Source organism: Lissotriton helveticus, chromosome 9 (assembly GCF_964261635.1).
Source record: "Lissotriton helveticus chromosome 9, aLisHel1.1, whole genome shotgun sequence".
NCBI lineage: Eukaryota > Metazoa > Chordata > Amphibia > Caudata > Salamandridae > Lissotriton > Lissotriton helveticus.
This window is the reverse complement of record NC_136070.1, coordinates 745,844,182-745,866,944: the sequence shown is the minus strand read 5'-3', so window position 1 is coordinate 745,866,944 and position 22,763 is coordinate 745,844,182. Positions and strand designations below refer to the sequence as shown.

At 44.8% G+C, this 22,763-nt stretch overlaps 1 protein-coding gene across 1 annotated transcript in view; it reads right to left on the bottom strand.

Moving 5' to 3' along the window:
* The window catches only part of LOC144781842 (uncharacterized), a 469,031-nt gene that overhangs the window by 334,915 nt on the left and 111,353 nt on the right, over positions 1–22,763 (bottom strand). Inside the window, exon 3 of the mRNA XM_078660870.1 lies at positions 18,820–18,946. Within this exon, the coding sequence (XP_078516996.1) occupies positions 18,820–18,946 (127 nt within the window). The remainder of the gene's footprint in view (positions 1–18,819; positions 18,947–22,763) is intronic.

The following is a 22,763-nucleotide window of genomic DNA, read 5'->3' as shown; positions in this document are numbered from 1 at the left end:
TACACACAACACCTGCAAACAAAATGAAACAACCAGAATACATAACTTTCAACAGTAAAGTGCAAGTTAAATTCGAAGAAAAAAAATACACACTTCCTCCAGTGGAATACAGAGGAGAGCAATCCAACCCTTAAAAGAGAAATTAAGAATTCCTTAGCACAGTTTAAAGATTGTATCAATGGTCAGGCACAAAGAAGGAGAAATCTCTCACATAAGTGCAATCAGATTTTTAAATACTGGTCCTAGAACCTGTGAGAAAAGCAATCTTCCATCATGCAATTCAAGTGCTTTTGATGTCTACCTTACAGTGCCTCATGCAGTCCATTTAAAAATGCTGAGCCAAACCAACTAGCGCTGTCCAGGCATATACTAAGCATGTCCTAAATTAATGAGGCGCTCCTCGAGTAAGATGAAACTCTGCAATGTGCCATCTTTACCTCTTTTTTACAGGAAGCAGCCCTCTTCTTAAACAAGCATTGAACATGCTATAGGTCTCGCCTTTGATTAAGTTAAAGCCATTTGCTTTCCTAATGGTATTGTATAGCAAAGCAAATGGCTTTAACTTAATGAAAGGTAAGACTTATTGCATTTTTAATGCTTGTTATTTCTACTGGCCCCTTTTTTCTAACTTGTGAACCAGCTGCTACTACTCGGTTCTCGCGGTACAAAAGGGGGTGGGGATGGACGGAGCATCTGAATGAATCAATCAAACATTCACACCCAGTCAAAAGATCTGGGTTTAATCCATCACCGTTCTTTAGTCCACTCTGCCACCCCAGTTCAGACATGGCTATATGCAAATCAGTCTGACCCTGTGCCTCATGGGAACAGTCCAGCCCGAACTGCCAAGCCATGCCTTCCCTGGACCGGAAACAAGCTTCCGAGGACCGGTTTCTGGCATTCCAGTCGTCTTCAGCCCGGCTTGCTTGAATCCAGTGGCAAAGTGAGCAAGGGACTCACGTCTGAGCATACCCTGCCACACTTATGGCGGCCAAAAGCGGTACAAAAGGGGGTGGTGATGGACGGAGCATCTGAATCAATCAAACACTCACACCCAGTCAAAAGATCTGGGTTTAATCCATCACCGTTCTTTAGCCCACTCTGCCACCCCAGTTCAGACATGGCTATATGCAAATCAGTCTGACCCTGTGCCTCATGGGAACAGTCCAGCCTGAACTGCCAAGCCATGCCTTCCCTGGACCGGAAAGAAGCTTCCGAGGTTTCTGGCATTCCAGCCGTCTTCAGCCCGGCTTGCTTGAATCCAGTGGTCCAGGGAAGGCATTTAGCTACTAGCTACATAGCTTTAACTACTCATGCCGGCGTCAGTGGATTACTTCGAAATGTAGGGGGCTGCACTCCAAAACTGGGGTAAGTGCCCCTTAGTTAACTTCGAGGGGTCACCACAGCAGTGCCCAGCAGGGCTTTAAGTGGGATGAAAAAATTGGTGGGGGGGGGGGGTCTCTCAAAGGGGCTTGGCCATTGTAATTAAGGGTGTGGCGTAAAAATATATAAGCAAAAAATTTGTGCTTAGCATAGTGTGTCACCCCACTGTTATTTTGCTGTTTCTGTTATTGCATCCAGATATATGATTCAACAAGAAACATCATACCTACAACAAGCCAGGACTATTGGCTTTGTCAATGGTTGTTAGTTGCATAAGATAAATAAGCAGCAACTATGACTTGTATATAATATTCATAAAGCTTCCACTTAAAGCCCTGGTGACACCACCACAATGTTGCTGCTCCTGAGTTTCAAAAAGAGAATGGAAATCCTGACTCTCTTTAAAGGATTTCCCTTCCCCCACAACGCTTGCCTGGCACAACGTCATGTCTTCCTTGTCTTCCTTCTCTGTGAGGGAGTGAAGATGAAGCTTGCACTGGTGATGATGCACTCTTCCTAATCTTTGAGGGAGTGAAGCTTGTGCTGGTGCGCTCTTCCTTCTCTGTGAGGGATTGAAGCTTGCACTGGTGCACTCTTCCTTCTCTGCAAAGGACTGAAGCTTGTGCTGGTGCGCTCTTCCTTGTCTATGAGGGAGTGAAGCTGAATCTTGCACTGATGCTGATGCACTCTTCCTTATCTGTGAGGGAGTGAAGCTTGCACTGGTGCTGGTGCACTCTTCCTTATCTGTGAGGGAGTGAATCTTGTGCTGGTGCGCTCTTCTTTCTCTGTGAGGGAGTGAAGCTTGCACTGGTGCACTCTTCCTTCTCTGTGAGGGACTGAAGCTTGAACTGGTGCGCTCTACCTTCTCTGTGAGAGAGTGAAGCTTGCACTTGTGCACTCTTCTTTCTCTGTGAAGGAGTGAAGTTGAAGCTTGCACTGGTGCACTCTTCCTTCTCTGTGAGGGAGGGAAGCTTCCACCAGTGCTGGTGCGCTCTACCTGCTCTGTGAGGGACTGAAGCTTGCACTGGTGCACTCTTCCTTCTCTGCGAGGGACTGAAGCTTGTGCTGGTGCGCTCTTCCTTGTCTATGAGGGAGTGAAGCTGATTCTTGCACTGGTGCTGGTGCACTCTTCCTTATTTGTGAGGGAGTGAAGCTTGCACTGGTGCGGCACGCTCTACCTTCTCTGTGAGGGAGTGAAGCTTGCACCGGTGCTGGCACTCTCAGTCTTCTTTGTGAGGCAGGAAGCCCTTCACTGATGCTGTCCGCTAAGTCACCTACTCATCCAAGTGAAGAACCAGTAGCTAGCCCACCCCACTGGCCCCTTGAAACCTATGCCATCCTTCTCCCTGGTCCATGTGCTGCCAGCCCTCCCTGCACCTGTCCTTTATCTTACATTCGGACCCTGGTCTCCTCTGCCACCATCTCATACAATACTTTCCAACCAGTCCCCCACCTTCCAAACCTTGCGATACATCCTGCCCCCCAAGACTCTGCATTACCCGAGCCTCCATGGGCCATATGCTATGTCATCAAGGTTACTTATCTTACTGGAGAAGGACCCTCTGGTAGGAATCAGATGGCCCGGCAGGTCTCATCAGCGACCCCAGGTTTCAGCCCTGGGCTTTACTGTAAAAATCGAAGCGTTCCGGAAGATGTAATTATGGATTTATTTCAACGGAGACCATTGTATTAATACATGTGAAAGGGAGGATTTACAAAAAGGGAAGCTCAGGGCTGAAGCCTGAGCCAATCACGTGGTGCCTTGCGTAGTTAACAGACTATTATTAACAGACTATTCACTAAAACACACCACGGTTACAGGGGGGTAGTAAGGCATGAGGAGCCACCCCTGGGCATGCCACATCTTATTACTAAAAGCTTGTCATCGTCTGTTTAATGTACAAAAGCCAAAAAGACTGGTGCTGACGGGGCGTGCGGTTTAAAGAGTCTGCTCGCAGTTTGAGGGAAGTTTATTTGCCAGCACTAAAGCGCTTACACAGAGCTGCGCATACTTCTTCGGCGCTAGAAACAATGATACTAAGAGCCTGGTGACTGCGATTCCCGCATAAAAAAGGACTTAAAATCAGAGGGGACTTGCAGTTACCGCACTATAATGTGCCAGGCTTTTCTCAGCCCAAGACATCCCTCCAACCTTCACGGGTCACTCCCTCATGTCTCCTTCCTAAAGATAAGACCTGAACCCTCAAGAAACAGGCAGCGGCCGTCTCCGGCGTCTGTTGAAGCGTTCCGGGAGACGTAATTATTGATTTATTTCAACGGATACCATTGTCCCTGATGACGTGGAGTCACGTGGTAACAGCCACCTCCACACTCAACATAGTACCATCATGGCAACGGCCCCCCCCCCTTTAGCATGCTTCCCGCAAATAATTACACACCCCACAAGTTTTAACTTGGGAAAAACTGCTGCAGGTTTATTACATACAACGTTATGTAATCTGGTGAGTTAGCTTACAGGCGATCCAAGGGCAGGCAGCATTCTCGCCACCTGCCCGCCTAATGAGCCAAGCAGCACCGTGGCGAACCACCTATGTACTGCACCTTCCGGTGATCCCCTTCCCGGATCACATGACCATTGGTCCCTTATACTCACGCCCCTTTCAGGGCGGAGCGTAGCTAGGCAAGCGCCCGGTTGCTCAGGCCCACAACCGCCCGAAGGACTAACGGGGCGCTGACACAGGTTCCAGGAACCTCCCATGAGGCCCCTGGGGTTAGGCACTGGCACCCCTATATGCCGCGCTGAGGTACCCTTCTGTACCCATATGCTTCCAGATTGCCCTGTAACTCCACCTGCAACGATAAAGTAAAACATTACAAAGTTTATGTCATGTCTCAATTCGCCAAAACGCTGGGTAAGCGGTAGGGTGGGAGACAGCGTGTCCAGCCCCCAGGCGTCCGCGGCACATGCGGTGCATCAAGAGGCAGAAAACATGTTGAGGGGCACTTATGTACCCCCTCACCCTGCCTGGCACACCTGACATGACGCAGCACACCCGTAACCCCAGAGGAGACTCTTCCCTTGGCCAATCCCCCCCGATGTGGGGGGATAGTAAGGCATGGGGAGCCACCCCTGGGCATGCCACCTCTTATTACTAAAAGCTTGTCATCATCCATTTAATGTACAAAAGCCTAAAAGACTGGTGCTGCCAGGGCGTGCTCTTTAAAGAGTCCGCTGGCAGCTTGTGGAAAGTTTATTTGCCGGCACTAAAGCGCTTACACAGAGCTGCGCATACTTCTTCGGCGCTAGAAAAAATGATACTAAGAGCCTGGTGACTGCGATTCCCGCATAAAAACGGACTTTAAATCAAAGGGGACTTGCAGTTACCGCACTATAATGTGCCAGGCTTTTCTCAGCCCAAGACATCCCTCCAACCTTCACAGGTCTCTCCCTCCTGTCTCCTTCCTAAAGATAAGACCGGAACCCTCAAGAAACAGGCAGCGGCTGTCTCCGGCGTCTGTCTTTACCATGAGGAAAGACCTCCTGCTAAGATGTCTGATGCTGTGACTGGGTCTGCTCACCTCGTCTTGGTCACATCATCGCCCTTGAAGTGAGTGCCCAGAATGAACAGCCTGGCTGCCCCAGCCCAAAGAGCTGTTGCGTTACCTATGGCTTGGCTACGTCATCGCGGCCATATCTCTGGGCCTTTCTGGTGCTTCCTTTGGTCTCCAGCGAGGACAGGGGTTATGCTGAAGGCAGCAGGAATCCTGGATAATGCCGATTACGGCGAAGCTCCGAGGCGCATCTCATCAATCATGCAGCTTCTACAAGAAGCGCCCCGCCATGACGCTGAGTTTTCTGTTATTCTGCCGTCCCACTTGGACGGACTGCCCTGACTGCTGGTGTAAAAGGTTTTTTATCTTCTTTATGGGGCCATCTGTTTCGTCCCATAATGATAAACCTTTTACGCCAGCAGTAAGTCAGGGTAGTCAGTCCAAGTGTGACGGCAGAAAGAGAGAAAAGAGTACATCACACAGTGCTCTTTCCCAATGTCTGGCCACCGTTTAACCTAAACGGTGACGCCGGCCAATGGGAAAGAGGGACGGGGCTTAAAGCCCAATAGTGAATCTTCCTCAGGATCATAAGATTTCGCGAGCGAGACTGCGCATGTGCACAGTCGCTAGGCTTCGACCTAAAAAGAAAACAACAATAACTCGTCACCATTGAAACAGACATCTATGAACGACTGTATGAACACCACACTGTACTCACGTTTTTTTAAAGTAGTGTAACTGCTTTATGTAAGTGAAGACAGCCTGGAAACGCCCCTTTCCCGCTTCCAGGCTCGCTTCATTTACATGTAATTGCAGGCCCATTTGCGCCCCCCTGGAAACACATCCACGCCCGCCAGGAGGGCATGCCCCACAGTTTGAAGACATCTGCTCTATCTGAATCGTAGAGGCTAGTGAATAGCATACACCTTGAATGCTGTGATCAAGTGAGACTGAACAAAAGAGTGCCAATACTGTTCTTTTTCTCTTTATTTAAATTCAGTGATGCATACGAATTAAACAATATACATCGTCGCAATTTGTCCAGAATGAATCTATTTATGTCTCATTTTCTTTTACTTCATTTTGGTTAATTTTCACCAATTTTGCATTTCAAAAAAACCATCTACCATAGGGCGTTGTTGTCGAGTCGATCCTTGAATGCTGATTTCTTGGTGGATCGAATCAGCTGGTGGTGTTTGCGGGTGCCTGCCTTGAAAGTCATGTTGTCGGTGGTTGGGTTTTTTCTCCATGTTTTCGAGAGTACGGCATAGCTTTTTGGATTTCTTAAGGTCATCGTTGAACCAGGGGGCCTTTTTGCTGTCTTGTTTGGTGTGATGGTTTTTCAAGGGTGCTAATTCGTTAGCGCTGTGAGTGATCCATTGTTTGAATTTGATAGCAGTCGCTGGCGGGGCAAGGCGCTGGCGGGGCAAGATGGCCGCCGGCAGTCTGTAGGGAGAGGACGCGTTCTCCCTTCGCTCCCTGAGGCTGATTACCGAATGAAAGGCGACGCGGCTTTAGCGGATTGCTGACGGCGGGTTTTGTGCTTCAAGCAGTGGCTATGAGACAAATGAGATAATAGAGGAAAAGATACAGAGCTTAACGGATTTCTTCGAAGTTTTACCTGCAACGGAGGTCAGGCTGTTTACGAAGGCAATAACCTCTCTGACTCTGGGATCGGCGCTGGCGTGGACACTGGCTTACACGCGTCAGCTGATGGTGAAAGTGCGTGGTTGGAGGCAGCAGCAGCAGCATCATCGGCAGCAGAGGCTCGAGGCAGCTCCACCCAGGCTTTGGCGTTCAATGGCTCCGAAGATTGCTAGAGCCCTGAGGGAGGAGAAAGGTGCCTGGAGCGAGACAGATGCTCCGGCAGCCAATTTACGAGCAAAAAAGTTGCTGCGGACTCAGGAGGAGCGCGAGGAGCAGCGTATCACTGATCAGGGGAAGAAGGCAACAAGAAGTAAGGAGACTGGTAATGCAGGGGAAAAAAAGAAAAAGGAGAAGGGCAAGGAAATGAGTAAGGCGGTTTCTACAAACAAAGGAAAATCGTTGGAGCAGGGAAGTCTAAGACAGCCCTTAGTTTCCGAGGCATTTTTTCTAGTTTCTGCTGTTTCTGCTGTTAACCCTCGTGGGATGTCAGATTTCGTGGCGTCCCTCGCAGACCCAGTCCCCGACCCCGGGGTGAGCCTAATAAATGTCGGCTCTCCCGCAGCTCAGCTTTTGGCAGAAAACTCTGAGTCAGATATGCCGGTGCCTGTCAGTGAGAATGTTCATATGGTCACTGAGCCATCGGGAGGAGGAATGGCACAGGAGCAAGGGGAAGATGGTAGTGAGACTGCTGCTCAGGTAAAACAGCTCAATAGTGTAATTGGTATTGATATTGACAGTGTGGAAGGGTTGGACCAACAGGGACATGGAAAAGAGAAAGAAATGGCAATTGATATTGACAATGTGGACAATGTGGACAATAGTAGTCAGCCGGTTGAGGAAAAGACTTTGCCCAAGGAATCGGCTCCGGATAAGATTTTGGCGCTAACAGCGGCACTAACAGAGGCGTTAAGAGAACAAAATACTGACAATACTGACAATATGTATGAAGACTCCCTTCCTAATCCGATTGCTATTACGGGGGAAGATATTATTGGTCCTAATTTGAATAGTCTGGTTGAACGGGGAGTTAATGGGGATATTATTATCGATGATAATCTAACTGTCCCACTGACTTTACCTGGCACTCCAACGGATGAGTGTTTCTTTTCCGTAAATGAGGGGGAGGAGGAGGATGAGGACGTGGGGGCGGATGGAGAAAGGGGGAGTGATTTAGAGTCGGAGGACTCTTCTAATGTTGAGGAGGTGGTGAGTGATCAAACGTTGTCAGGTCTGGTAACAGAAACAGTAGCTACATCAGGCTCTGGAGGGGGTTCAGAGCAGGAGCTGTCTGCAAAGCACAAATCTAAAGTTTTGACAAAAAAAAGGAGAAAACCAAAGGGCACTACGAGCCCTGTAAGCACCAGTGTTGCGAAGAGACTTGACTGGGAATACTCAGCCACGTCGCAGATGTATCAAGAGGGGGCTAGATGGAAACTTGGGTACTTCAGGGGTTCTTGAACAAAGACCTAGACAAAGTCAATGCGAAAATCAGAGTCAGAGTCAGGGCCGCTCACAGGGGGAAGCCTCACCAATGGGGTTTGGAATAATGTTCTCAATGCTGAAGCAAATTCAAACAGAGGCAAGGGTGGAAAGTCGTAGAGCCAGACAGGAAAGTAAAAAGATACAAGGCTCCCTTCGAAAAGTAAACAAAGTTTATGCAGATTTGGCGGGGAGAGTTACGGAGGTAGAAGAAAGAACAGGGGTTCTTGAAGATGAAATGAAGGATTGGAAGGAATTTAGACAGGAGCAAGAGAAGACTAACAGTGAGGTGTTATGGAAGCTGGAAGACTTCGAGAACAGGCAGCGGAGAAATAACATTAGGCTTTTGGGTATTGCGGAAGGAAGAGAAGGGCAGGATGTCAGGGCCTACGTTATAGAGCTTCTTAAGGGTGCATTTTCTGATTCAAAAGGCTGGGATTGGGAATCAGAGATCCAACGCGCTCATAGATTTCCATTTACACAGAGGAAGGGCGATGTCTCAAATAAGCCTAGAGCAATACTAATACATGTGGGTAATTATTTACTGAGAGAGGAAATAATGGCGAAGGCAAAGCCGCAGGCTAAGTGTAGGTATAAGGATGTTGAATTCTTTGCTAGGCCAGACTTCTGCCATACTACGGTAGAACGCAGGTGGAGATTGCGGGAGTTAATATCACCATTTCAAAAAATTGGCTGTGAGGCATATCTAATGTTCCCAAGTAGACTGAAAGTTGTAAAGGATGGGCAGTTCAAAATCTTCTACTCTGAAATTAAAGCGGCAGAGTTCCTGTCATGGTTAAGAGAAAGGAACCCGCAGAAACAAACACAATCTCAGACACAGGCTGATAGGGATCAAGCGGTAGCCTTGGTTGCCAAAAGAAAATAAAAAGATAGAATATGTATATGTCTGTATGAAATATTGAAGAAGCACAAAGAATATAGAACTGTATGGTATGGAAAATCTGTATATAGGCATGATGTAATGCGTTCACCTTGTTTGTTTGTTTAAAGTAGATTAAAGTACAGGGGGGAGGGGGGGACGCGGTGGTCCCAACCAGACACAGCTGTCACACATAGGTCCATGGACCTATTTGCCTGTAGGGGGGGCCGGACAGTCGGGGTGGGGGTTCAGGGGGGGGAAACGGGGGGGGTGAGGAACATCAAATAAGCTGGAGTCATAGTAGAGGGGGAGTAATTTGTAATACATGGATTAATAAAATAGGGAAAATATATGATCTATACATGGCTGTGAGTCCAATATGTGGTATGTATCAGTACGGTATTTGCAAAGTGAAGGGTAAACTACCTAAAAAAACAGGATGAATACCCGAATAATGACGTGGAATGTGTGTGGTCTCAATGACAAAACAAAAAGGCAGAAGGTGGCTGTTTTGATTAAAAGTCTAAGATTAGATTTTCTCATACTCCAAGAGACTCATATACAGGCATCCGAAATTAAGCTGCTTGACCAGTTAGGTCTTACTGTCATAGCATACTCTAGGCAGGGGGCTAGGAATAGGGGGGTTGCTGTAATGGCAAGACAAAGAAACATTACTACTAGGAAAAAATGGGAGGATGCTTGGGGAAGGTGGGCGTTAATAGAATGTTTGATAGGGGGACGATGGGTAACCCTTGGCTCTATCTATGGGTCCACAGGGGATGATTCGGAAATCTTTGAGGAGGTTGATATTGAATTGGCGACCTGGGCTCCATATGTAGTAATAGGAGGGGATTTTAATATCAATGGAGCAGGGGGACTGGGTTTGGGGTTAGGACCTCCAGTTAAATATAAAGGAAGGAAGAAAAGAGTGTTTCAAGCAGTCTGTTCCTTGGCAAGAAATAATGGGCTATTGGACGTTTGGGATACTCTTAAGCCAGGTCAAGATGGTTATACTTACTACTCAGCACCACATAGAGTAAGTGCAAGATTAGACTACTTTTTAATCAGTAGCCAAGGCATCGATGGTGCAGATATTGAGAGACTACCAAGAGTTTTAGCGGATCACAACCCCCTAATTGTCACCTTAAAGGGATTGGTTGTTGCAAGGAAGGTTTCAGAGTGGACATTTGAAAAGGCACTGCTAGAGGATGAGGCATATATTCAACACATGAAGAGCTGGATAATTGAATTTATGTCAATAAACAGGCATACAGCACCTGTAGGGATAGTATGGGATTGTTTTAAGGCAGGAGTGAGGGGAGAGACTATCAGCTTTGGGGCTAGGAGAAGGAAACAGGAGAAAGAGAGAAATGATGCTTTGAGGAGGGAATTATTGCTAGCAGAGGAAGAATTAAGCAATAGACCAGACCAGACTAGAGATGGAGGTGCAAATGATCCTGCATTTATGAAGCTTGCGAAATTGAGAATGGAAGCAGAAGAATCTATAGCAGTGAAGGCGGCTAAACAATATGCGGTTAATAGGGAGAACTGCTATGAGATGAGTGAAAGGGTTGGTAAAATGCTAGCAATAAGAACAAGGCAAAAGGTATCATTTGGAGAGATTAAAGCAATGAAAGATAGTTCAGGAGGGATTGTAACAAATGTCCAACAAATTAGAGAAGTCTTCAGGGGTTTTTATACGAATCTATACCACGAAAATGATATAAAAGATCCCGAAGACATTAAGGAGTATTTGAATCATTACGATGGGGCACAGTTGGATGAAATAGAGAAACAGAGGATTGATAACCCATTAGATGAAGAGGAAATAAAAGGAGCTTTGAAGAGCTTACCCTCTGGAAAAGCGGCCGGACCTGATAAGATTCCGTTAGAGTTTTACAAGGTGTTCTGGGAGGAGATAGGGGAAGACATGGTACATATCATGAAACAGACACAGAAGGGATCGTCAACACCAAATACCTGGTCAGGGGCGGAAATAGTAGTTATCCTAAAGAAAGGAAAGATACCGACAGACCCGGGGTCATACAGACCAATTACCCTTATGAACACTGACACAAAGGTCTATTCAAAAGCACTGGCAATAAGACTCGCCAGTGTAATAACACCTTTAGTCACTGTTAGTCAACATGGTTTTATACCTGGACGAGGGACCACGCATCATATACGGAAACTAATAACCCTTATGGATAAAACGGAGGTTAGTGGGGAGCCGTTTGCGGTATTACTTTTGGATGCTGAAAAAGCATTTGACCGCGTATCATGGATATATTTGTGGAGTGTTCTGGAAAAAATGGGGTTTGGAAATGGCTTTCTTACAGCGATAAAGGCTCTATACAGCGCTCCAGTTGCTACAATCAGAATCAATTCAGGAACAACAGAAAAAGTAATAATAAATAGGGGGACTAGGCAGGGATGCCCGTGCTCCCCGCTACTTTTTGCAATATATTTAGATCCGTTAATTCGGAGACTAGAAGCAAATGTGAGCATACCCCCAGTTGTCACACCTAGGGGGGGACTGTAAGATATTGGCTTATGCCGATGACGTGGCTGTCGTAACACCAGTACCCACAGAGGCTATAAGATATGTGGAACAGGAGGCTATAGAATTTGGGAAAGTGTCAGGATATTCTTTGAACACTGGAAAAACACAAATCATAAAAAATAGTAATGCTATCTGTCAGGATCCACGGGTGGCACAGAAAGGAATGTATTTGGGTATAACTATAACTTCAGAACTGGGAAAGCTAGTAGAGCTAAATATAGACCCCATCATACGAAAAGTGGGGATAGAGCTAGATAGACTGAATAATCTACATTTCACACTGGTCGGCAGAGTAAACATCATAAAAATGCTAATATTGCCGAAGTTTTTATATTTGTTTAGGACGATCCCACTATGGTTTGATAACCTTTGGTTTAAAAAGACCGAACGAATGATTAACAGTTTTATTTGGTCCAAAGGTAAAACTAGGAGAGCAGCAAGATTTATGGCACTTCCACGGGAAAGAGGAGGATGGGCATTACCGGACTTAAAGTCTTATTATTGGGCTGCAGCCTTGCAATTTATGGTAGGATTAATAGGCGGAGCAGAAGCGGAAGGAGAAGATCATCTGGGTTCCTTAGCAATATATGGCATATTGATGGGAGAAGAAGTTAAAAATATTTTTGGGAAAAATTTTGATACAGCTTATTTTAAAAGAACACGTTTTAAGACTATTTTGGGTGCGCATAATATTTGGAAGGCCTTCACTAAGAAATTCGGATTGGGAGAATTTAATAGATACACGAGGATGAATGAGAATACGTTATTCCCTGAAGATATTTTTTCTGACTCAATATATACAGAATGGCATCGAAAAGGGATAATAAAAGTGGGGGATCTGATGGCCCCACAGGGGATGAAACAATTCGCAAACCTACAGACGAAATATGATTTGTCAACAAGACACTTCTTCAAATATTTACAAATCAGAAGTTTCCTACAAAATAAAATGGGGGGATTGAGAGGATTTGAGAAAAACAGTATACTAGAGACAATACATAATGGAGTAGACTGCACAATTAAAAGGTTTTACGCTGAGCTAACTGACACTAAAACAGACGATATGGCTAAGTGGGGGGAAAGTTGGTCGGAGAAGTTGGGCATAGAGCAGGAATGCTTTAATATATCAATAGAATTAGGAAAGAATATTCTGTGCTCTGCGTCTCTACAGGCACAGCATTATAAAACCATTTATCGGTTATACTACACTCCAGCGAAACTTGCACAATGGGGGGCGACTACTGGTATAAATTGCCCTAGGTGTAGAAGTTCAGAGGCAGATGTTATTCATATGTTTGCAACATGCCCATGTCTATTGACAATACTGAATGAGATAGAAATGTTCCTACAAAGGGCATTGAAATTATTTACTAGTTTAACACCTGCAACTATTTTGTTGGGGGTAGACTTGGGCAATGAGTATGAGGAGGGCAATTATTTTATCTTTGTCGCCATGGCAGTCTATAGATTATGTATTGCTTCAGCATGGTTAGAACAATCGGCACCAGTATTCCAGCAATGGTTAGCCAAGCTATTAAGTATATATAATCTAGAAAAAGCGATTTATTCAAGAAGAGGAAAGTGTGCAAGGAAACTAGGATTGGAAATTTGGGAGCCAATAATGAAATGGAAGGAAGAAGTGTGAATTGTATATATAATGTATATAATCTGTATATAATGTAAATGGTGTAGAAAATGGTATAAGAATCATCGGGATGTAAGGGAGGTGAAAGAGTCTTAATAAGAATTAAAATTATGTATAATTTGTTTAATTGCAATATATAAGATTAACGAAAACAACGTTCTTATGCTAAGTTTGGTTGATGTAAATATTTAAGTATGAGGAAGGAATCTTTTTTTTAGGATCTAATGTGCCATATGTTTGGTATAATGTAAGAGTATGCATTAATTTTTCTCTCCTTTTTTTTTTTTTCTTACATTTTTATGGCGTAAGCATTATTATGGATGTATTTTAGTTAACCGTTCCTCGCCCCCTCTGGGTTCCAGAAGGGGGATATAATTGTAAAAACCTGTCAATAAAAAGATTTAAAAAAAAAAAAAAAAATGAATTTGATGGCAGCTTGGTTTGGGTCCGATGGGAGGGCGGGTGGGTTTTGGTTGAGGGATGTGAAGAGTTGGTCGGTGGAAATTTTGTTCCATTTTCTTCGGGGGATAGGTTGTGGGGGGTTGTGGGTCAAGGTGGTTTTGTAGCTAAAGTGAACACAACTGTGGTCCGTCCAATGGAGTGCTGTGGTGCGATCGAAGGAGATGTGTTTGCTGGAGGTGAAGATTGGGTCGAGCGTATGTCCGGCTGCATGGGTGGGGGTGTCAACGAGTTGTTTGAGACCGAGATTGGCCAGGTTGTCAAGAAGGGTGGTGGTGTTGCAGTCGTTTTTCTTTTCCAGGTGGAAGTTGAGGTCTCCTAGTAGAATGTAGTTCTCGGAGGCGAGGGCATGTGGACTGATGAAGTCAGTGATATCTTCGCTGAATTGTTTACGGGTTCCTGGAGGCCTATAGATGAGGGTGCCTCTGAGTGTGGTCCTAGGGTCGGTGTGGATCTGGAAGTGGTGGTGTTCGGCGGAGCCGGTCGGGATTTTAATGGTGTTCTTATGGACGATGGCGATGCCTCCTCCTGTTTGGACGGTGCGGTCTTTTCGGATGATCTTGTAATTGTCCAGGATCGCTATGGCGATGTCGGGTGTTGATGATGCGTTCATCCATGTTTCAGTAAGGAAGGCGACGTCCGGTGATGTAGTGTCAAGTAGATCCCAGAGTTCGGTGGCGTGTCTGTGGACCGAGCGGGTGTTCAGCAGGATGCACTTCAGGTGGTTGGAGTCGGAGCTGTGTTTGGGGTTAATGGAAGTGGTATGGGTCTTGATACTGGTAAAATTGCAGGAGTGGCAGGCGAAAGGACCGTGGGTATGTCCCGGGGCAGCTTCGTAGCATAGAGGTGTGCGTCTGGGGTTAAGGGCTAGGAGGGTGGCGGCGTCATACGTTATGCGGGTGGAGGGGAATTTGCAAGGACCAGGGGGTCTGGCGCTGGGCGCGGTCCAGGCGCGGACGGGCGTAGACGGGCTTACCTTTGGCGCACCTTCGGCGCGACCGCTGCGCGTGGACGCTGCGCGTATGTCCATCTGTCTAACATGGAGAGTGGAGGGGGGCGGAGCGTGGGAGGGGCAGCTGGGAGGCGGGAGCGAGGTGCAGGGAGGGTCTGGGACGGCCCAACAACAAACAAAATGGCCGTAATGAAAACAAATACTGCAAAGGGTCCCCGAGAACAAGAGCTATATCAATAATGGAGCGCTTTGGGAGAAATATTATTTCAGGTCAGCAGTGGTAAAGCGCTACACCAAGCAAATACACCAAGCGCTACACCAAGCAAATCTCGAAGCGCACCACGATAAAAGCACAAGCGTAATTAATTGCAAGGCACAGAAGTGTTACAGAGCGCGGCACAGCTTAATATTAAAATATTAACAATTGCGAGGCACTAATCAGCAGTATTGCACGATAACAGGAGAGGAGGTGAGGGGAGCGACCGCTTCTGAAGGGAACAGGACGGTCACACGGATGCAGACTACCCAGAAAGTAGAAGTGCATTGACTGCATTCCTGTGACTGGAGAATGGAGACACAACAACACTGTTATTTGTAATGTATTTTACCCAATAGTTAAGCACTTTTTAGGACAATACGCTATTGTGTTGCTGGTTGTCTGACGAGTCCTGGACTCTTGTGGCCCACAATACCTCCCTCAGGAAGCCTTCGGCTGCCTGCCCTCGGCTACTCTGCAAGTCAAGTGCAGAAAAGGTGTATCTAGCCCATTGCACAGATATGTAGTAGGACTAAGCCCAAAACTCCCATGGTAAACTAGGTCAATCAACATAGTTGAGACCCAGTAGCTCCTGCCCACCATGTAGCCCTTCAAACAAGGTCTGACAACGACTATGAATGAATATCCAGCTATGGATAAACAATGGTCTCAAAACAGCTTTCAGGTGGCAGCTGCTGATGCCAATGTCAGACGCAGGATGTGGCAAATTGAAAAGAAGAGTTTCTTCCAGCAAAACAATGCTCTGAAGTTTGCATGCAATTTGTAAGAGTATGCTGTACAAGTTTAAATTATTTTCCTGAAATTCATGCAAAATTCAGTAGCAGCAGTCATCGAAGGGGTGTGCATAACTACTCAATAAGTGTTACAAGGAAACCTTACCGACGACAAGATAAGTCCTGGCCTGAAATCCTTTGAGCGCTACAAATACTTTAACCCATGAATGAACCCTACAATCCAACTTACAACATCGCTTGCTTTGATTTCTTTGAGGAATGCTGTTGGTTGTTAGCTACGCTACCAAACGAACACCATGGAAACACCTCATTTTTGAGACTTCCAAGGTGGCAACAATACAAGTGCCAAAAAGCAAGACACTTGGGGCTGTTACGACAAACAGTATCACAGATTTCTAGTATGGGAAATTCTCTTTGCCTATTAGCCAAAAAATACATCCTCTTCAGAGACTGCCATATGGCACAAACTTATCCAAGGACAAGAGGCACACATCTATGAAGCAAATGGAAACATTGTTTTCAGAGTCACTCAATCAAAGAAATACTTAATTCGAAAAAAACAATCACAGTACAGCAGTCCAACATTCATCAGACTTAAATAAAAAGCATGAGATTGAAAAGAGACAATGAATAAATAAAACATTAAAAACTCATATTTTTGCAACAGCGGACCGCACATCTGAAGTAGGAATGTACGGTAATACAGGGGGAGCGTACTTAATGTCTGGATAAAAAATAAAGTAGGTCTGCATGATCTAAAATTAAACCCTTTCAAAAAAGGTTAAAAAGAGGCTTAGTACACTTTACATACAGTTAGTAGAAAAAAGTAAAATACAATAACGTTTGGAGGAAGCATCATCCTAAGGAAAAGCTGATACATGTATCCACACTCCCATTTTCCCATAGGGAAGCAAAATAGGGCTGGTATAGAATCCAGTCTTAGTTTCCAGAATTGGCTTCAAGAGCAACCCTTATACCTATGGAAAACTGGATATACAACAATTTTATGGTACAATGCTTTACATGGGTATCATATAAAACATTATAATACAATACAAAGAGGACAAAAAGAGGCCTCAAAGATATTTAGCAACTAGGACAACACCTACCAGTCTCGAATGAGTTCTGGCACCTTAGCATAACTCAAATAAAACAAAGCTACAAACGACACCACCGTAAAAGAAAAAGGATATTTATGAATGCATATATATGCAGTAGTGCAATCACAACCATTCAGTCATAAGAACAGGACTATACCCAGAACTACCAATTACAATGATTGTCATTTTAAGAACAAATGATAAGTAGAGAGTCCTAATGTGTCCAGTGTCAAAGCACAAAAACAATAATATACATTTAAATAAATAGCAAACAAAAAGGCTTTTGCTAAGTAACAGACAACTACTGAGAAATTATTGGTATGCCTTGTAGAGAGAATGGACACGGACAACAATTTGTCTGTTACACTGATCTTCCGTCTGCGTTTCGACCCTCTACAAGGGTAAGGGGTCTCATCAGGACTATGAATGCATGAATGCAGGGACATCCTGAATCGTAATGGACGTGGCATGCAGAAGTGAGCATGCACACAGAGCAAATCAAAATAATATACCTCACTAGGCCAGAGTAAGAACGCTTCCAGAAGCCTCTGGGTATATGGTCGGGGACCAGTGGTGAATAAAGCAGAGAAGGCAAAATATCAGAGGATCAGTAGGTTGCTGTACGCTTATGCAGCATATGTCAGTGATTCAAGAAACAGGGAAAGCTCCCTCTTGAAGGTGCCGATCCGTCTTCCCTGTGCAGGTCCGGCTTTATCGCTGGTAGCCTCCGGTGCAACAATCATTTTTGGCACTCCAACCCCATGACCTCTTCCTCAGATTCTCTCACTTCCACTGGGCAAAAGTGCCCCTCATCTCTCCAATCATAAGTTATTGCAAAACACAAGGCACCCCTGAAGGTCAGCGCCCAAGTGTGGCCGCAACGCTCCCCACCCCCCCTGCCCTAAAGCTGGCCCCTTCCCCGCAATATGGCCAGGGGCCAAAGGAGAGTGCTGCAGAGGAGAGGGCCTTCCAGCCGTTGGATAGATATCTTACCATCAGCGGGTCGCTGTACACATGCGGCATTTGAGTCAAGATACGAGGAAGCTTGCATCGTCCCGCTCGTGCCGATCAGTTTACCCAGAGGCTGCTAGAAGCCATCTACTCTCACCTTGCAGAGAGTAATTTTATTATTTTGATTTACTCTTTGTGCATGCTCATTCCTGCATAGAACATCCATTGCCATTCAGGATGTCCCTGCATTCATAGTCCTGATGAGACCCCCTCACCCTTCCCCACCCCTGTCAATAGATCACCTTAACAGACAAGCTGTTCTTTGTGTCCATTCCCTCTACAACACATACTAATCATTTCTTAGTAGTTGTCTGTTACTTAGCAAAAGCCTTTTTGTTTACTATTTACTGTAATATTGTTTTTGTGCTTTGACACTGGGGACATATTACACACATCTACTCAACATTTGTTCTTCCAATGACAGTTATTGTAATTGGTAGTTCTGGGTACAGACCAATCCTCATGACTGGATGGTTGTGATTGCACTTCTACATACATAAGTATTCATAAATATCCTTTTCCTTTTACAGTAGTATCCGTTGCAGTTTTGTTTTTTGTGTCATACTAATGTGTCAGAACGCATTCGTAACTTTTGTTGCAAAATATCTTTGAGACCTCTTTTTCAACTCCTTTTATTGTATTATTATTTTTGATACGATACTTAGGCGAAACATTGTAGAATACAATTCCAGTATGAATCGCAATAGCAAAGCCTATTCCCATTCATTATATGTATATAGCAAGGACGGCTCAATTCCAACAGTGGTTTGCAAGGGAATACACAACCTACTGCTCCCTATAGAACTTATATGTTCTCCCGCATCCCTCATCCCACTTCAGCTTTTCTGAGTCAAGATCTCTGCACCACTCACTATAATCATTTCCATAGCCCCCAAATTCCATGTGCAATGAAAGAAGAATGTACTTCAAACCAAATATAACACAATTACTATGTGGAGTCCCTTGGGTAGTAGGAGGGTCTCTCGTGTGATTCAGTATGTAACCTTAATCTCCAAAGAATTACTCAGTATTGTCAAGTTATAGTTTTTACTTGATTTTGCTAGATTGGTTATGGTTAGTTGACAGTTAGGCACAGTCAGGGGATGTCAGGTCCGCTGTGTTTGAAAAACTGCCTTCGAACTAGAGAAATAAATAGTCAGAAAAAAGTCCTCTTACCCAGTAAAATCAAAGCTTGGTGGATCTCCTTCATCACATTTTGATAAAACTCCTTCTGGCATTTATCTAGAAGTTTCCACTCTGCCTCCGAGAAATAGGCAGCAACATCACTGAAAGTGACTGGGCCCTGAAGGGATACAGCAATGTAAAAGGAGATTAGTGGCTTTTATGTAACGAACTACATGTTAAAACACACTGCAGAAGGGCTCCTCCCAACCCCCAACAAAACAAACAAACACACACACCGACCCACCTGACCCACAGATGTGCCACTCAAGTCCTGCCATACCCATTTAAGGTGCCTTCGCTGCCTCAGAGGTAGGTCATGTTCTTTCGATTGGTTTACTATTGCAGTTTAAGCATATGCAGAAAGGCCAAGTCTAAAAAAATCTAGGGCAGTCATGCATATTTCAAGCACTGCCCTAGGGCGGCTGATACATGGCACATTGATGGTTCACCTTCGTGTCAAAGTCACACAGGACTGAATAAGGTTCATTCCGTGTCCTCTGTTTTCCATAAGAACATGCTTGCCTCCACATTTATCAAGACAGAGAAAATATGCCCTTTTAACACAACACATGTCAGGAATAACTTGAACCTGGAAAACAAATCACTAAATAGCCTAAAACAAAACCCTTTAAATGGGCAAAAGGTGGCTAAATTCTGGCCCTAGTAAAAGCCCCCAGACCTTTGCTTCTTCCCCAAGATTTTGAGAACCGAAAAAAAGACCAGTCTTTGTAATTATGCATTAAAGTAATTTGGCAAATCTGGATGTGTTTTTTAATAGGGTAAACGGGGCGTAGACATGAAGATGGTAAAAAGAAAGAACCAGGTTTGTAAAACGAAAGATGCCCCTTAATAATGAGAGCGGATGGGAGACATTGGATAATTATCATAAGTTGTGGTTTAATGGAAGAGATGCACATTTGGTTCGTTATAGGAGGTTGTGATAGTGTTACAATGATTCACCAATAAGGAATTAAGGAGGATACATGACTAGCTTCCACCCAACTATTCTCTTTATATAACGAAGTGACGAAGAGCATGGTGGCAGTATAAAGTAAAGCTGGAAAAGCCACGAATGAATGTGGTTCTGCAGTTTAGCTACATGCGGTTTTGAGTGGTTCCTTGCTATATGTAACTAATACAATCAATTATCTAAAGAAAAAACTTGATTCAGAATGTTGTGAATGCTACAGTAATGTTAACCTTAACTTTTTTCGGATCTACTCCAAAATGTAGTTCTCACACAAGTCTGTCTGTGTGGATTTTCTCACAAGGGCATGGTTAGAAACATCTCATAGCTCACCCATTTTAATCTGCACAGCCAAGGTCGTGGCTTCTTTCCAATGGTTCACAGTGTCCCCCCCTCACCATATTGCAAAATCTGCTAAAAGAGTGTAGTGAAAAGTGCAACCTAGTTGGACTGGCTTACACAGCATATCAGACAGAATCTTAAGAGCTAGTGGTGCAGACCTTTCTTTCTCTGGTATGTTGACAACCTCATTAACAAGGTTCAAGTTTATGATACATGCAGTAACCCAAGGTGGATTCTACCTCTTCTGACCAACCACCTTTGCTCTCAAAAGTCACCGAATTAAATTGTAAAACGTGCAGCTGAAAAGTCAGTACAGATAAGGCACAAAGTGTTAATATGCTTTGATAACAAGCGTTTGTAATTTTTGTATATATGGAAAAAATGTATTTAGGAAACTTGTTCAGAAGAAACTTTCTTTCCAAACAGCTTGCTCGGAGATTTAAAAAACTGATGCAAACGCCAAAATGCTATCCATTCTGGTGAACGCACTGAATTTTGGAATAAAGACACCGCAGTTTCCGCAGTTTCTCTTTTACTCTTGAGGGAGGGCGGAGAAGCATTACCTAGCCCTCCTGGTCTCCTCTCTCTTTCGTCATCACTCTTCCTATGGCCCTGCCGGCCCCTTTCCTTCCATTAGTTTTTAGTTCGCGCCTAGACAGCATATGCGCCGTCTAGAACAGACATGTAGTATCTAGATATGAGCTTAAAAAAACGCCCATCTTTTTATTGGTTCTTCTTACTGTCCTTTAGAAATGCTGGCTTTTTATTGGTGAATACTCTTAGAAGTCTCTCCTTTTGTCCCGCCTACATGAATCCTTTCACTACAGGCCATGTGTTTTCCTTCAGGACACTACTTTGTCTTTCCCTCTGTCCTTGTTGCTGGTCCTAGTTCACTTAATCTCCTGTGTCTCCTAGAACAACACCTCTCATGCCTCGCTGCTGCTCTTCACTCCCTCTCATGGGCTGCAGCTGCCTCCTCCTCAGTTAATGGTGTAAGGAGGAAGTTGGAATTTTGTTTTAATCAAATACTTTGTGCTGTTAATTTAGTTAAAATAAAATCAGTTTCATCCACTTCCAGCTACAGTAGGTGTACCGCGTGCTCTGCCCTCAATACAAACATTGCCAACTACACCACTGTCTGAATGCACAGCCAAAACTAACATCTCTTTATGGCATCGACCTCAGAAACTATATTTTGCAGTTAGATAGAACCCCTGGGTTTCTAGAGTGACAATGCAACAGTGCCATTTTAAAGCACAGAGTTCCACCGGCTGTCGACTGTGGTCTGGTGACGCCCGCTGTTAGGGGGATAAACACAAACTGGTTTAGGTCAGCGGCGGAGAGTTATTTGACTGTGTCCTGTTTTTTCAGTCAGATAATGACAAACGGGGAGAGGGTCAGAGATGGCCGCTCATTGAAAAAGCAGGCCTGGAGACTGCGCAGCTGGGTCCCCTGATGCCACAACCTGTAGCGGAGGAAGGGGGCTTGCGCTCACAGCCCTCCGCTCGGCCATAAATTCCTTGAATCTCCATGTCCTTCATTTATTTTTTTTCTTTCAGACATCTGAAAGTAATGAAGAACAATATGCAGTGCTTGAAATGGAAAAATAGAAGTGCAGGTTCTCTTTACCAGAGTACCTGCTTGTTTCTGAGAAGGACTGGTACCCTCCAATTAAAAGTATTAAGTCACTCTTGAAAAGTGCTGGTGCTGGTACTACATAACGGACAGTACCGGCCCATTTAAAGCACTGACAATACGTCCCCCTCCCATGAGTAGTTTCTTGATGATGGATCACTCTGCATGAAAATAATTTCTCTTCAGCTGCAAAGGACACAGGAAAGACTACTATCTCTACAGTATAATTATGAAAATTAGTGTCTTCATCTGAGAAATGGCTTCTGATTCACAAATACACGTGTGTGACAGCTTATTGTAGCAGTTGTAATTTACTCGTTCGAAAAAACAAAGACATTTTGCATCTTCTGTAAGAGTAGATCCTAGACAAACTAAAGGAGGCGAGGCAGTATACAAAATTATAATAAAACACGTTTTAGAACTGAATGTATTAACAGAACGATCTTCGCTGCTTTTTAGGTCTTGCAGAGGCGTGGGCGGAGCAGCGAAGCTGCTGCCACGCCATGCGAGAGATATTGTAAGAAAAAGGGTACTGTAAGCCCCGCCCCTCCTTTTCATTGGGTAGCGGAAGCGTTTAGGGTAAACGCTGGCTTCCCATTGAAAAGGAGAGTGTTCAGTTGCCGCCCTGTCCGCTTTTTAGACAGCCCCTACGGACACCGTGTCCTGTTTTACAGCTTGTCGTGAAGACTTTTCTTATCTGCTTGTTTATTTAACAAGCAGATAAGAAAATTCTTACAGGCACGGAGTGCAGAGGCACAGGCGGCACGGAGAGTGCAGCTCTCCTCCCACCCACCCCCGCCGGGTTCTCCTTCCCAGCGTCTGCCGCCAGACACTGTAGCAGGGAAGAGTATCTCCCCCGCCCTCCCACCTTCAGCCTAAGCTTCACTGTCCCAAATAAAAGGTCTCCACAATCAGTATTCAAAATTTGTTTAGATAGATCGGAGCCATGAAAGGTTTTTCACATTATCACCCTATTATGTAAACAAATCCA